The 15,834-nt window shown below is 36.8% G+C and overlaps 1 protein-coding gene across 1 annotated transcript in view; it reads right to left on the reverse strand.

The window, feature by feature from the left end:
- The window catches only part of NLN (neurolysin), a 36,719-nt gene that overhangs the window by 20,725 nt on the left and 160 nt on the right, over positions 1 to 15,834 (reverse strand). The window contains exons 2-3 of the mRNA XM_059836675.1: positions 3,851 to 4,107; positions 1,445 to 1,593 (exon numbers count right to left, since the gene is read on the reverse strand). Coding sequence (XP_059692658.1) covers positions 1,445 to 1,593; positions 3,851 to 4,107 — 406 coding nt within the window. The remainder of the gene's footprint in view (positions 1 to 1,444; positions 1,594 to 3,850; positions 4,108 to 15,834) is intronic.

Here is a 15,834-nt window from a genome sequence, read left to right on the forward strand (position 1 = left end):
AAGAAAAACTTCTAAAAAACTTAAACAAAAATTCTAATTGCTATAAAGGTCAAAGACTGCTGCAAGGGAAAATGAAATAAGAAAACACCAAATGAGAAAAAAAATTAAGAGAGTAATAGTAGTGAATAACAGCAATCAGTTTTCACTACCTACTGTCAGATAGTCCTGTAAATTAAAAATAGATAGATACACAGATATGTTAGGTTAGTCCTCAATGTATCTGTACATTCTATAGTGGAGGGTAGGGAAAATCACAGTAGATAATACATACAAATCAAGCCATTTAATTACTAGCAACAGAGCAGGGGAAGAAGAAAAAATCAACATAAAATACAAAAGGGAAAAAATCAACACAAGGCACCGTCTGCCAACACACAACAGAACATACTCAGAACGGGGTTATTATATACTTCCACAAATATGTAACAAGAATACCAAGCTAGAGGAGAGCACTTGAAAATTTCCCCGGAAAACACAGCTAAAGAAAACAATGGTAATGGAAGGCAATTTAGTACGGTTCTGCAAGTATTAGTCTAATTCCCACTCAAGCCTGCAAAACCCAAAAATGGTGACTCCAAGAAATAGCGCTCCAATATCTTATGAACATTACAAGAAGATTAAAAATCAGTGGGTTGAGAGAAAAAAATCACATATAAAACATAGAAAAACATACATTTTTTTGTTATCACATTAGACGGTGTCCTTGCATTATATGCACCAGACATATTGGAACAAAATCAAATATTCTTTCTTTGAGCTACAAAATAAACAGTACAAATGAAGAATATGAGATACCTATAGGTGCTCAATTAAAAGAGAAGCTAAAGAGAAACACAAAAAGGATAGAAACTGGTTCAACACTAAATGCATCTTTTAACATAGTTTTATTTTGAGGCTAAAGAAACAGATGAAGAAGAGAATGTAATTGTCCATAACTAGCTGATCAAAAGAGGTAATTTCAGAGGTCAATCCCATTTATATGTTCTCCTTAACCTACATAACTTAAAACAACTTCTATATTTAAAATTCTCAACTTTTTCAATAAAGCAGAATTTTGGACACAAATTCAGAAGCAGTGTAAGATAATGTAAGTGCTGTATTCCCTCTTTTCTTCCCTCCCTCTTGGAACAAGCTCAGCTAGCAGAAAACAAAGAAGTTTTTTCCTAATAGGCTTCTCTCTTTTAGTTTAGATGCCTTGTATCAGTTCTTTGGAAGACTAGACAAAAGTCAAAGCTATTGCAATGGAAAGAGAAGTATACAAAGATCTAGATATGAGAGGCAAAGACTACTGTTTTCTGCTGTACAGCAGTGTCCCACTGCAAAGATTTGAGTGGCACAGACACGGACGAAACACAGAGTTATTTTGAAAGGCATTGTGTATGCCAAATAATTTTAGATAAATTTAGATACATGTCACAACTTATGCAGACATACCGTTATTTACCTGTAAATAAACAATCTTCTGAAACACATCTTCTCTCATGCTCATCTCCACATCAAAATTTGACAGTTTTTTGTCAGCCTCTGTACTTGCTAAGCGTATCTCTATGTCAGGGGAGACGTGCTGGGGAAAATCCAACATGCTTCTTTCCACTGTTTAAATAAGAGACAATGATCACAGAAGGATAGACACGCTTTAAGGATAAGGAGCTTTCCCTCTTCTGTCATTTATAAAAGACAAAAGAGAAAAGTATTCAAAACAACCTGACACAAATAGCAAATAGAATGATCACATGTAATATAAAATTGAATAGGTGTATGGACAAAACCACACACCATTGTAACACATAAACATTTTACAGAAGATTCTAAACCCCAAGCCTAATTATGTCATCATCTTCTACAAAATCAGCTGAATGGTATATAAATACATTAGAAATGCTTCATCTTCTAAAAGTCATGTAAGTGAAGACTGACGTTTCATAGCTGGCACAGATGCTCCCATGTTAGCATTTAAAGTCAGAAGCTCTGAATCTTTCAAATAAGCCCATCTGTCCTGAAGTTATTTTTATATTGTTATGAGCACAGCGTCAAATCCCCATGTACTGCACTCTTCTGTGTTTAAGAAGAAACAACATGGCAAACAGGGAAGATGCTGTCCGTGCATTCTGAACTTCTAGAGATTGGAAGCTGAGTAATACTACTTTTTTAGGATATACTTTTGAGATTAAGTAAATCCTTGCTATTAAAGGACTATTACATCTTACAATGACATTGAATCGAAATCCTAAAAAAAATTAATTTGCTTAATTAAAAATCAAATTACAATGTCTCTACCATCTACCTTTCCAAAAGTAGATTTTAGAGAAACAACATATTAGGTTGATTTAAAGCTTAGTAATTTTATGTGATATCAGTCATTTTATCAAGCTCTGAGACAGATTCAGAAATGCAACCATGGGCATGTGATTCCTCTTGAAGTTCATAGGAAAACTGCCCCTTCACCTCCTGCCCTTATGCAAAGATGTTTCAAAATTATAAACTGAGTTTTGGCAGCTTCCAAGTGTAATTTAAAGTCTATTGTCATCTCTGTCTTTTTGGACAATGAGCTGCAGTTACTGGGGTAGGTCTTTATGTGAAAGGGACACACAGGCCTTAAATTCCAAGTTTCTTATGGAAGTCTTGTGGTGGTAATACATTCCTCTCATATGCCATGGGCTGTTTCACAGCAGGTCATGATAATTTCACATAGAGCTTTGAAGATTAGCATTAAAAGCTTAAATGTGACCCACTATTGCAATATTATGTAGTGAAAAACATACATTTTCCACCAAGTCTTGGTGGCTGTGCTGAAAAGCTGATGACCAATGTTTTCTGAGTTAAACACAGATTTTCCTTCTGTAAACCCTAGTCATGAAAAGATTTACAATAATTATACCAAATCAGTATATTGGTACAACTAAAACTGAAGCTGGCAGTAGGCTTTTTTTTGAAGATTACTGTCTTTCTGAGTATGCCAGAATAAATTCCAGCCAATTCACTGGATGTGCAACTTAAAGTAATGTGAAATGTGAGTAATACTACAGTATAATCATTTGAGATGCCAACTGTGCTTGTTTGCTAGTCAAAGATTTTGCTCCCAGCCAAGGTGGCTGTTTCTAGCACCTGTGTGGCTACTGTAGATTTTTTTAGAGTATTTAAAAGAATTTGACATCTATTACACTCACTGTTTTATAAATAATACAGCCACCATCGGAAAGATTTTTCTCAACAAAGACACACAATATGCAGTTTGTATTTTACTTTACAATTATTAACAAATTTACGGAATGACCCATGTTTGACCACTAAAACCCACCCACATATTGGTATGGCTTGATAATTCATTCAGAACAATCTAGATGTGATTGCATGACCAATATCTCTCTGGATTCTTCGAGACCTCACAGGCCACAATTTAAATGTGAGCAAGTAAAGAAATCTTCTTTCAATAGCACATTCAAAATTTCCTCATCACCGCATTTTCTCCCCTATCAGTTTATCACCGTTTCCATTTCTCCATTCAACTTGTTTGTGTCAGATTCCGCAGTGTCTGAAAAAAGCACTGCTTACCACGTGTAATGCACTATGCATACCACAGACACTGCAGCCTACACTGCTGCAGTGTCCCCTGGCAGCTGCACAGGGCTGGAAAAGTAACTGTGCGGAGCTTCACATGCAAAACCAAAACAGATGACTAATGCAGGTCTCTGGGAGGTCCTGAAAGATTATGGACTCTTGAGAAGCCTCTACACATTTCACGCAAGAACAGCAGGGATCAAAATTGGAAGCAACAACTATTTTTTCTCAGTGCTTCCTAATGTGCAGATGGAATGCCTTATGCAAAGAAATACAGAAAACACATGCTAACCTGCATATTCCACTTCTATATCTGCCAAAGCCCGTATGGTATTTTCATGTGTTACTTTTTCAATTTCAAGCATCCCTACGCTGTCATATACATGTTTTGTCTTCCTGATAAGTTCTTCTGTTCTTGCTCTAATTTCCTCTGGTGACAGGTCCCATCTCAAAAGGTTTCGTCCTGCTGCTATGTATGAAGAAGCCTTGAGCTGGCTAGTAATTTCTGCTCCTAATGTCATTCTCAACAGAAGCCGTGGCCCAATAGACCTGAAAGTATAAAAATGATCTTTACATAGCAAGATTCAAGTTCAAGAGACAGTTTAGAGTAAATATTAAAAAACCAGCATCAGAATATTTTTAGAAGGAGGAACAAAGTCCTTTTTAGAGCTGTTATCTTTATCAATTAAGTCTAATTTTTAAATAAATCTGCCTTCTACCTTTTTAATTTAGAGTATGACTAAGTGCAAACAGGGACAAAAAATTTGGTATTGACAAAACCATACAGATTAAATTACGACTCAGCCTTCTAAGGAAAACAGCATTGCAGTTACTGGAACTCTACAGAAATAGACAGTACTAACATTTTTGAAGTAAGGAATAGAACCCACATAGTGATTTGTAGATGACAAAGAACAGTAACTGCAAAGTTACACAAAATAAGACATAAAAACATCACCAATTGTATTCATAATAGCAAATAATTTTATACATATACAGGATTTCTGCGACATAATCAGCATGGGGGGAAACCTAGTTGGTACTCATCTGCAAATTTATTCCTTCAGCTGTGTTGGATTTTAAATAGGCAGTTTCACTCTTTTACCAGAAGAGGTACCTTCTTTTACTATGATTTATGTATCAATAATCTATCAACTATAGTTCTAATCAACAGTATTCCAGCTTCTTTAAAATTAAGCTTGCATTCAAGTTGTCAAAATTGCCACATCTTTTACTATCATACTATCAGGAGGATCCGTGGCTGTCAGAGACTTACTATCTGTCTTCCTATTTCAGCTACATAATTTAAAAAAAAATAATCACATGTTGTTATGGTAAAATGATAACTTAAAATTTTCAACAATAACTAAAGAAATACACAGAGATCTTGCTAATAAAGGGATGTTTTCTTCACACTGTTTTACATTAAGTAACCTTTTCTCTTAACACTAGCCATTGTACCTGTATTGCTTTCATTGTAAAATCTGTCTGGTATGTGCAAAAGTGCACAGAGAGGTTTTGGCATACAATGCAGGGAGCATGCAGAAAAGACAGCCAAAGTTAGCCTGACAGTATAACAAAGCAGAAGAGAGAAATGCCAACAAACTGAGAAGGGCTGCATGCATGTCTTCTGTTTGAAGGAAGGCAAAACTTTTTGTAGAAAGTCTTCCAATTCTATAACAGAATTTCTCCAGAAATAGCCTAACCGAAATTATTTGATGCACAACAAAAACAAAGACAACATTTCTACCTATGCTTTATATTGAAACTTTATTTTCCTTATTACCACAGATTCTTCAGATCTTTCCATTCTGATGTAGGTAAGTTGTTTACTTTTCCCTTTAGTGGCATACAGGAACATCTGCATCCAGAATATTGACAAATTCACTTGTAAATGAAGTGTGAGTAAAGAACCACTTCTGTTCTTCTTCTTTGATACCAACTGAGTTCTGGTGCTTGGGCTTTAGCAACTTCTCCACTGAACTACTGAAACTTTGAATTTCAGATAAAAGTTTAGGATAAATGAAGCTGCTGTCATGAAAGCAAAAGCTTAAATAATAACATTCTCAGAATACGCTAGTTTCCCATCCTCAAAATCTACTGAAATCTACCCTAAATCTACAAACCCATTAAAGAACAGCACTTCATTAAGGCACAAACAGATTCTCAGTATCTGTTTGTGCCTGACTGCTCTGTATCTAGTTTTTCACACATTGATAGCACAGGTCTGGTAAAACCTCTTGGGACGTAAAAGGAAGCTTCTCAGAAACAGGCTCATGTCTCTGAACTCTACCCCACACCACCCACCCCATACCCAAGAACATGAGAAAGACTACACAATGTTTCACACAGAAGTCAAAATAAAAGTAAAGTGGAGTCAAAGGAAAACAACAGCCTGAGCAACAAAAAGTATGCTAAAGGGAAGGATACTAAGCAGATATTATTTTTAAAGAGAAGCTATTGCTTTCAGTCATTCAGTATCTTCACCTAGAAATTTAGACAATACAGCCCTGCCTCTGACCAACTGCATATCATCCAAGACAAACACTAAAACAGTCACAGCACCAACATATTACATCAATTTCAACCCGTGCAACAAGATTTATTAATAATTAAAGTTGGACTGAGTTCATGAACTGGAATGTAGGGTCTCAGATTACCAGAGAACACTATTTTTAAATACAAAAAAAAGATGCCACCTGATTTTCTTAGTATATTGGCTAGCTTACTTAAGACATATACCTACAAACTTGAGAGCTGTATAAATTATTGGCATAAATATCAGCAAGTTGTTGACTAGCTGTTAGAAACAGGAAAACAGAGAACTGCCCAGTTTTGAAACGCTGATACCTTGTTTGTTCTGTTGAGAGGAAGATGCAGTCATTTATGTAGATCAAAAAAAGAAGTACAAATCAGAAAGTTTTTCTAATTCACCAAATGAGATGGTGGGCCTTCAAGAACTGTAATATAACATTTCATGTAAAATCAGTTGCTACACGTAATTCTTCAAATAATTATTTACATATATGTTGCTACCTTGCTACCAGTCACTCAGACTGTACTAAACAACAAACTGACATCAGCTTAAGAAAAAACTGGATGTAAATATTTATGCAAAGGTGAAATCTTGGCCATTTCTTTCATGGCTTAATGTTTTGAATTATTTATCTACATAAAACTATAAATAAATAAAGTCGTAAAACTCCATGTATCAGACTGCAATATTTGAATAACTTTGCTCAAAAAGAAAACAAAGAAACAATGCCAAAACCAAAAATTGTAAATAGACTGTAAAGAAACAAGAAAGAAGAGTATAACTAAAATAATATGAAGCCCAAAAATACTCTGCAGTTACATTTGACATGCTATTAGGGAGAAAATATTAAATTGTATCGCTGAGGTTCTTTAACTTCCCAGATATATATAAGTTCTACTAATAATTCTAAGAACCAGATACTACAGTGAAGAGTTTTCTTCAAACACTGAACCAAGCAGGTACAAATATTATTTTAGACTTGCTTTTGGTAAACAGCACCAGCATTACAGAATAGCCAACTACTGCTTGCACTGAGCAATCAGAAGTTGATTCAGTTTAAATTAGATGGCAGGATATTGCCTTGCATAGGCTGTTGCTAATGCCTGAACTGTTTGGTTCAAACTGTTCCAGCTATCACACTCAGTTTTCTCTGGTGTAGTGAAGAACACTAGAGGCATCTGAACAAGCCTGGTGTAGTGCAGAACACTAGAGGCATCTGGACAAGCCATTTGAACAAGGGTTAAGTATAAGGCTCACTTCCAGCAACAGCATTGCCTTCAGACATTTCTGTATTTAAGTATTCCTCCCTCTGTTGCTCATTTCTGCCCCTGTACCTCACTCCATCAATGGCATCAGCACAATTGTTGCTAGAGTGATACTTAGAAAATATTCAGGACAGCATATAGGTGAAAAATAAAGTGGACCAAAACCATCCAGGTGTGACAGCTTTTTAGCAAGTAATCAGTCCCCTCACCCTTTTGATGAGTGACTTCAAAACAGCTGTGTTGGCCTAAGCAAAGTGTCAGTAAAGTAAAAAGTGAAAGTAGCAACCTAAACTTTCTCTACTGCCAGAAACACACATGAAATCATGAATTTAGTCTTGCAAAGAGAGTCTCAAGAGGATCGCTGTCATTAAGCATACCATTTAAATGTCCTAAAGTTAAAAGAACTATTGATGTTAAGAGGCAATACAGGCATAAGAACAAATTAGAATAAATTGGTCAGGAAAGCTAGCATTGCAACAGACATATGTAAGCATCAGGGCAGTGAGACTCTGAAAGAGATGTCCAGTAAGTCCCAGCAAGTAAAAATGTCTCTATTTATAACATGGTGCTTGACTGGCTTATAAAATGTATTAGGTTACTTGGTTAACTAAGGTAGCATGGTTCTAGATTTGATCACCCCACATCTCCTTCCAGTTTCTCCATTTCTGTGAGGTCCTTCAATATTAACACAATTTTATTTATATTGCATTTTTATAGTAAATATCTAACCAGCCTCTATTGGCAACTTGCACTGGCCTTTCTCTGGGGTGGGTCCTATGGCATCTAATAATGCCAATGGAATCATATATAGGGCTGAATGAAATATTTTATGCATTTGTGCAGTGCTTCATCCATTTAGGAGGACATCAGGAGGAAAGGCACACAAGGCTTCATTTGGACTTTCAGTTATAAAAGAGATTATTACAGACACAGCTGTTTTCACAAATCATGGTGGAAACATAATTTGTGAAACCAGCTAATCTGCCAATCCCAAAAGCAGTAAGAATGGTATTTTCTACCAAAAGCAGAGTAAGTTGAACAACACTTAAAAACTTAGTAGTTACCTCTAAAAAAGTATTTTAAAGAATAAAGCAAAGCTTCTAAGTTGCAGACTGCAATAATTGCAGAATGCCAGGTAATTTCTTTCACCAAAAAATCTACAGTTTGATTACTTGCTACTTCTGGAAAATAGAAATTTGATTTGATTTTAGAAGAACCTTTATAATACTCCATTACAGCAATACAGTGGCCAACATAACTACTGCAAAGACAAACAACGCAATTGGATTTACAGACTTGATTCTTAACTTGTGCAATATCTTAAACATATTAAACATTTATCTAAGTCTGGTTTTGCTTAGAAACATTTTCTGCGACTGAAATGTGTGTCAAGCAGCCTTTTGTTGGCATTTTCCATTAACACTATTAAAATAAAACAAGAAAGCCACAATCTGTGAAGAAGCAGCAGGGAGACATAGCACCAGCTTCAGAAAATACAGACAAAAGCCAAGATGCTCCTACTACTGAGAATCATTATATAATACAGTCAAAATTTAAGCCTGCTGTCTCCTTTAAGTCTGATTTTTATAAATTGATAGTTTTAATTTCATCAAAGACTTTTTAATGGCACTTTCAGTTTTCAAATTAATCCTCACCTAAACTGTATTAGTTACAATTACAAGTATAATTTCACAGAGTGAAGTAAATGAACTAATGTATTTCTGGGAAAAATATATACAGACTTATACTTGCAAATACATTTGTACTTATATGCACTTGTATACTTATTGTACTTGCAAATACATTTTACAGTTCCATGTGGCCACACAAAAATCAGGGTATATTGGATTCATGCAGGATGGAAAACTATATTCTCTCCTGACAAAAGAGAATAACAGCTTCAGAAAGTGAAGAAGTAACAGCTTCAGAAAGTGAAATGAGAGCCAAGATTTTTAAAAGAGAGAAAGACAGAGGGTTCTGTATATATATATGTGTGTGTGTGTGTGTGTGTGTGTGTGTGTGCAAATCACAATCAATGCCATGAACAACTTTTTCATTCAGTAACACACACTATGAAAAATGCTGGAGTTCAAATTCAGGAGAAACATTTTGGTCTTTCTATTTTTTGAAACAGCATATCTAAGCTAGACAACACTTCCTGGTCTTCCAGGCTGCAGAAGCAGTGCTGCATGCTGGAAAGCAGCACTGTGTGTCTGAAGACTGTACCCACTAGATACCTGCAAATCAATACCCACAGGGGCTCAAGGTTGTGACTCCACCTAGTGGCCTCACCAAAACAAAAACAAAACAGAAAACTAGACACACCCTACTAAGGCAATATAAAAACTGACAGTTTGCCTCAGGACAAGCTATTTAGTACTTGAGTAACAGCCATACACATCAGTATTTCTCTGGAAGTCAGGGTCAAGTGCTACCAAATATATACGAATGATAGCAGACAGGCATGGTTTAAGTAAAGTTTTTAACAGTCAAGCCTCACATGAAATGGAATTTAAAAAAAAAATTAAATTAAGTTGAAAAGGATTTCAAAACCAAATCTCAGTTCAGCAGGATCTAATAAAATGCACACTACCATTGGTCTGTTTCAGAGATGGGCTTTATAAAAAATTTAACAGGCTAAAATATTCATATTATTTAGAGATTCTTAGTTTTTGCTTGAATTTAAAATACATTTTTATATTACTTTCAGTTTTGATGCACAACTTTAGACAAGAACTGTGTATTTAACAGTAAAGCAATGAAAAAATCAACCAAAATAAGATAACTGGGTAGTACAAGGTAAAACAAGAACATAATTTAAAAAAAAATCCAATCCAAGACAGAAACAGCAGAGTTAAATGGCTCAAAGTTATTCACAGGAAGACAAAGCCAAAGGAATGAAACTATAGCCCTTCAATACATCACTTCTTCCCACCAGACAAACGTATATGAACTCTTTTTTCCATTTCACTTCTCAGTCCTCTCACATGTTTGGCTCTTAACAGTATATGGAACACTGAATACATGCCTTGAATTCCTGGGCCATTTTCCTTGGAAAAGTATTTGGCTCTGTGTCATAACTGTTTGGCACAGACATATCTTACTGTAGCAAAATGATAGCAAGTTAGTACTTCCTAATTTAAAGTTCCATAACTGCCATTGGAAACTGATTTTTAAAGCTGCATTTGAAGACACAGAAAATCTAGCAGCTTTTGACACTAAACCTTAATTTTGTCACACCTTTCAGAAAAAAGAAATTCTCTGCAACAGAGTTCACTGTACAGTCAGCATTAACTACTTTTAGCTCTTCCAGTCAAAACGAGCAAGTCAAAAAACCTACAAGCCATACAAACATTTAAAAACATTTATTGATGCATTCATTACCCTCAGTGCTCACGACCTTACTATCTGACAACAAATGTTTACTGGTTTTCCGATAGAATTAAAATCAGAAAACTAAATGAAAATGTGCTCCACGACAGCTAACAAATAGCCCAGACCTTAAGTAAGAACTAAGCCAGTGTACTCAAGCATGACACAACTTACTTATTTCTTCTCCCCTTTTCCTCCAATAGTCTTTAAACAAAAGGAATTTGGAAACTGGTCTGATTTGCTTTCATATAAGGAGGTGATTTCCACACAGTAGTCTGCAGTGCAACACACAGAAATGCTAAGGTATGGTTTCTGCAGTGTCTGATCTCTAAAATTATGGTACCCAAAACCCAACAACCAATGAACCAAACAAAAAAACCCCAACATATCCCAAAACCCAAACCACAAATTACTAGTACTACTAATTTAGGTTTCACAGCATTCTGTGAACTGTATCCATTGCCTGTCACAGCAAACCTCCACCAAAGTAACTTGCTTGCAGGATCTCAGGAAAGAATATTCTTACCAACATTGCACACAGTAATTGTGCTATACTGAGTCTGAGGCACAAGGCATTAACTGAGGTTGTCTTATTGCTTGGTTCTACTGTCAGGTGAATTGTGGAAAAACAGTGGGAAAAAATTTGCTTTTAAGGCCCTACAGCTCCCTCAGGTGCTGCTGTGTAAGCATGTATCATATTTCCATCATGACAGCCATAAACAGCAAGTGCAGGCTGTTTAGTGCAAACAACACACTCCCAGGATAGCTCGGCAGTTGAATGCAACCAGCCAACGCATGACAAACAGCTTGCTGACTCTATCTGAAAAAGAGCTGGTACTGCAGGACAGAGAAAAATACTGGGAGTTTGTAAACGCTTCCTCTGATTGATAGCCAGTGCTAATCAGTTCAGCCTCTTCCATGGAAATATGCTTTGACTTCTCACTAATCTTGTCTCATACAGTCAAAGCAATGAGAAATGTTCCCTTGCCATCACCAGTTAGTCGGAAAACTGTGTGTCTTCATAGCAGATAATGACCTACTCTGTATTACTTGCTTACCACCTTAAATCAGTCTTCCCATGTCCTTGGGAAGACAATTCATTATGAACACACCATGTTCATTTCAGGGCTTGCAAAGTCACAAACAGCCTGCTCAACACCACAAATTAGGGAAGGATATGAAGCCTGCTTTCTTTTCTGGCTTTTGAGTGAAAAGTGATTTAGTAACACTGTGCTTCACAGGTTGGTTACAGGTTATGTGAAATATTGTTCCACCACAATTAATATGGCAAAGAACTTTGCTTATCTAACTTTCCACTGAAGAAATAAAAAGTGTCTGTTAGAGATGGTATGAAAAACACAAGTGCCCAGTAATATTTTGCTCAGAAACAAGTAAAATCACCACCATCCTCACCTCACCTGCTCTAATCTAAACACAGATAACATTTACCAAAAAAGTCTCCTCTACAGAGAAAAATTCAGACTCAAAAATCTATAGTTCAGTTAATATAATCTATCTGATTTCCACAGATCATTGATCAAAAGGTCCTAAAGAAGCTATGTTGTTGTGGGATGAGAAGGTAGATCCTCTTGCAGGTAAATGGTTATAAAAATTAGGCTGTTAAAAATGGCTGCTTATTTTTCTGAGTGAAACGATGTGACTTGAGGAATCCTGCAGGGTTCCATGCAGGCTTCTGTACTCTTTCATGTCTTTATACATTATCTACAAAAAGCTGGGATTAATGAAGTCACAAAATTTACTAATGATTATTTACTCATGACAATACAGTGTACAAAAGGCAGCCACAAAGAGATGAAAAAGAATGTCACAACACAGAAAAGTTTAAAACCACTAACAAAATGAATTTTAGTCTTAATAAATGTCACACACTTCTGACTTTACATACACAGGAGGAGTTGTGAGACATCTAATCATTCTGGAGACAAAACAGTTCAATAGAAACCACAACACAGAAGCAGTTGCAAAGAAAGAAATGACAGAATTTAGTAGAGGTGGAGTAGAACAAAGCACAGAAATTCAGGCTACGTGCATATTACTTGCATTTCTGATCATTTCTGAACAGTTATACTCTCTTGTCTTCTGTTCTCCCACTTGCCAAAACTTTTTTCTGTTCTACCAAGTCATGATTACATAGAAATAACAAATACTTAGAAACAATCAGCTGCATCGAGCAATGGACTCCACTCAAAGTACAAATACTAAGCAGACTGGGATTCTTTGGAGTGGGGAAAAAAAAAATAAAAAATCACAGAATAAAGCACAACCAAGGAAATGCTCCAAAGATCTAAATGATCATAAAGAGGATGGAGAGAATGAACAAGGATCAATTTTTAACCTGTAACTTTCAACATAACCATCAAGAGTATTAGGAGACAGTTTCAATATAAAAAGGTATCACTGGAAAGATTTTTATACAAGACCATTTGAAAAAAAACAGTTTTTTGCTAGAAGTCCCTAATTCCTAGGCTGCTCTGAAAAGATAATACTTGATGTACATATTATCTTACATATTTTCTAAGCTACCTCATCCTGACTCCTGCTGAACAATGGTTAGACTATTGAACTAACCCAAACTATTCTAAAGAAATCTTTCCAAGCCAGGCATTTCTTGCTTTATAGCAAGAATGATGGAACAGGTATGTCCTCAAAATACGTTAACAACATTGTTTAGCATGGTCTAACTGGTGCTCCATGGGTCAAATAAAGTCCACAAATGCTTGCCAGCTCAACAGCTGTGTCTCACCCAGTCCAGGAAATAATTTTGTTCTGCAAATTCCATCTAATAGACAAGCTGCTCTCCAGGAGCCTGCTGTGGTTAGAAAGGTGGTAGCTGTTACTTCTGACCACATGAAAAGTTGCTGCTGCAATACACAGGAGAGTTTATGCAGTCCACAGATCACGGGGAAAGGCAAAAATGCCCAAAATGTCTTGTTTGGCCTTTGTAATTTCTGAGGTGTTGGACCTGATACTTCAATGAAAGAAACAGATATATTACTGTTGTAAGTGTGAAATAGGAAAATTACTATGGAAGTTCTTCCCATTTCTTTGTCTTCCAGTGCCATTCCTTCTTCTGCCTTTTCCCAGCCTCAGTTTCTTGCTGGTTTTCTTCCTCAGCAAGAGAAATGACAGTGTTCACAGTTTCTTTCCCTTTCCTTTCATTATATTGATACCAGTGTATAGTACAGCATGTTGGTACCTGTCTCACTCATGTACATGGATTTTCATACTCAAAACCTGATTTTGAAGATTTTCAAAGAAACACCCCAGAATTCATGAATCCAAGAAATTTTTTTTTAGAACACTAAAATTGTTTAAATCAGTGTGTCTTCTTTTATTTTTTCATATTTAAGAATATCCTCATAAAGTAAACAGACTTCTATGCTTAATTATCTAGCTAGTTTTTTTCCCCATGTATTTTATTGCATTAAATCTACATCTTTAAACCTTTTGAATCTGAACAGGAAAAAAAATTAATTGGAAAAAGCCTCCTTCTGCAAAGCTGCCTATTTTAACGAAAAGAATCAAACCCTAACATAATTTTATTTTATGTAAGGCATAATACTTGACACCTGCTAAGAATGGAAATTTTAATGTCATGTTAAGATGTCCTCAGGAAAAATAGAAGCTGGGACAGAACCTATTCAAGATTTTTGTGACCAGCTCCTTGACTTTTGAAAGTTAAGAAGTCATTATGACACACTCAAGAATACTGTCTTTCATGAAACAATTATTTGGGCACACTTAAATGATGACTTGAGGAAAAAAAAAAATCTCAATTAATGAAGTGCAGCAACCATTCCCCATTTTACTGATTTTTACTTAAGAAGGAGGTATCTTCATTGTGCAAATACAAACTGCAACCAAAGATAAACCTTTTATATAAAGAAAATAAAAAACCCTTCTTGCATTCTTTTTGATGGAAAAATCTGTAAGACAAAGACAGCCAATGAGAAGAGCAAAAATGACTGTAGAAAAAATAGGAATGTAAATCAGGAAAAAAAAATACATGCACACTTTATTTAGTGTCAGAAAATAAATCACTTAATTTTCAACAGCAGCAGGAGCCTTATAAAAAGAAAATATTCTGATTCTTATTTTCTATCTGCTAATATCCCTCAATCCTAATTTGAAATGAACAAAGGGTGTGAAATAGGACAAAAACTGTACACTTTGTGCAGTAGGCACACGACTACCATTTTTTAAAAGACCATGTGAGGCAACCATTTTCCCATTTCATGCTGAAATTCAGCTCCATTCTCTTTACCACAATGTAACCTCCTACTATTTCAGTGCTTCCTATCAAATGCAGCTCTTTAGAAAAACTGAGATGCAATAAAAGCAATAAATGCAATTACATTCATTTGTCTAGTCTGCCTAGAATTGACTACAAGCCTTTTTTCACACCGGTTTTCTGGGATCCGTTTAGAGCTAGTGTTCATTATGGAGAAAATAAGTAATCCCCTATCTTAAAACCTTTTGGCGGTACATTGGTACCTGTTTCACCTGTCCTACAACGTGTAGTAGTGACAAACCTTTTTATAAAGGTGCTATGAGCACACTGCCGACCTTGCTTCACGTACAACCTGCAGCAGAGCCCCGCTGCTACAGCCGTGTCCCTCAACCCATTGTGTTCTGTCCAATTTCTCTTGCAGTGATTCTGACTCAGTGCAAAGGGTACCAAGAGGAGACCTCGGCTCGCCTCGCCCATCCTGCCCACCTGGAAGCCGTGCATAACGGAGCCCACGGCAGGGAGGGCAGGCTGCGGGAATCGCTCCAGGAGCTGAGGCAATGAACCCCACAGGCAGTCAGGTTTCCTACCCCACTGTCTGCCCGCGGCAGCCCCCCCTAGGCCCAGGGCTCAGGCCCGGCTCCTCGAGCGAGGACCGAGAACCTACCGCCAGCCGCGGGCGGCTCCGGGCTTCCCCGGCTTCCAATCGGACCGGGCGGCCTCTGCTGCCGCCCCCCCCTCCCTCCCCCACACGCCGGGCCCTCCCCCACTCACCCACCCACCCACCCACCCGCGCACCGGACACGGCTCCCGTCCCCGCTCCCGCGGCAGAGCCACCTGCCCTGCGCGCCTAC

This window comes from Haemorhous mexicanus, chromosome Z (assembly GCF_027477595.1).
Source record: "Haemorhous mexicanus isolate bHaeMex1 chromosome Z, bHaeMex1.pri, whole genome shotgun sequence".
NCBI classification, from domain to species: Eukaryota; Metazoa; Chordata; class Aves; order Passeriformes; family Fringillidae; genus Haemorhous; species Haemorhous mexicanus.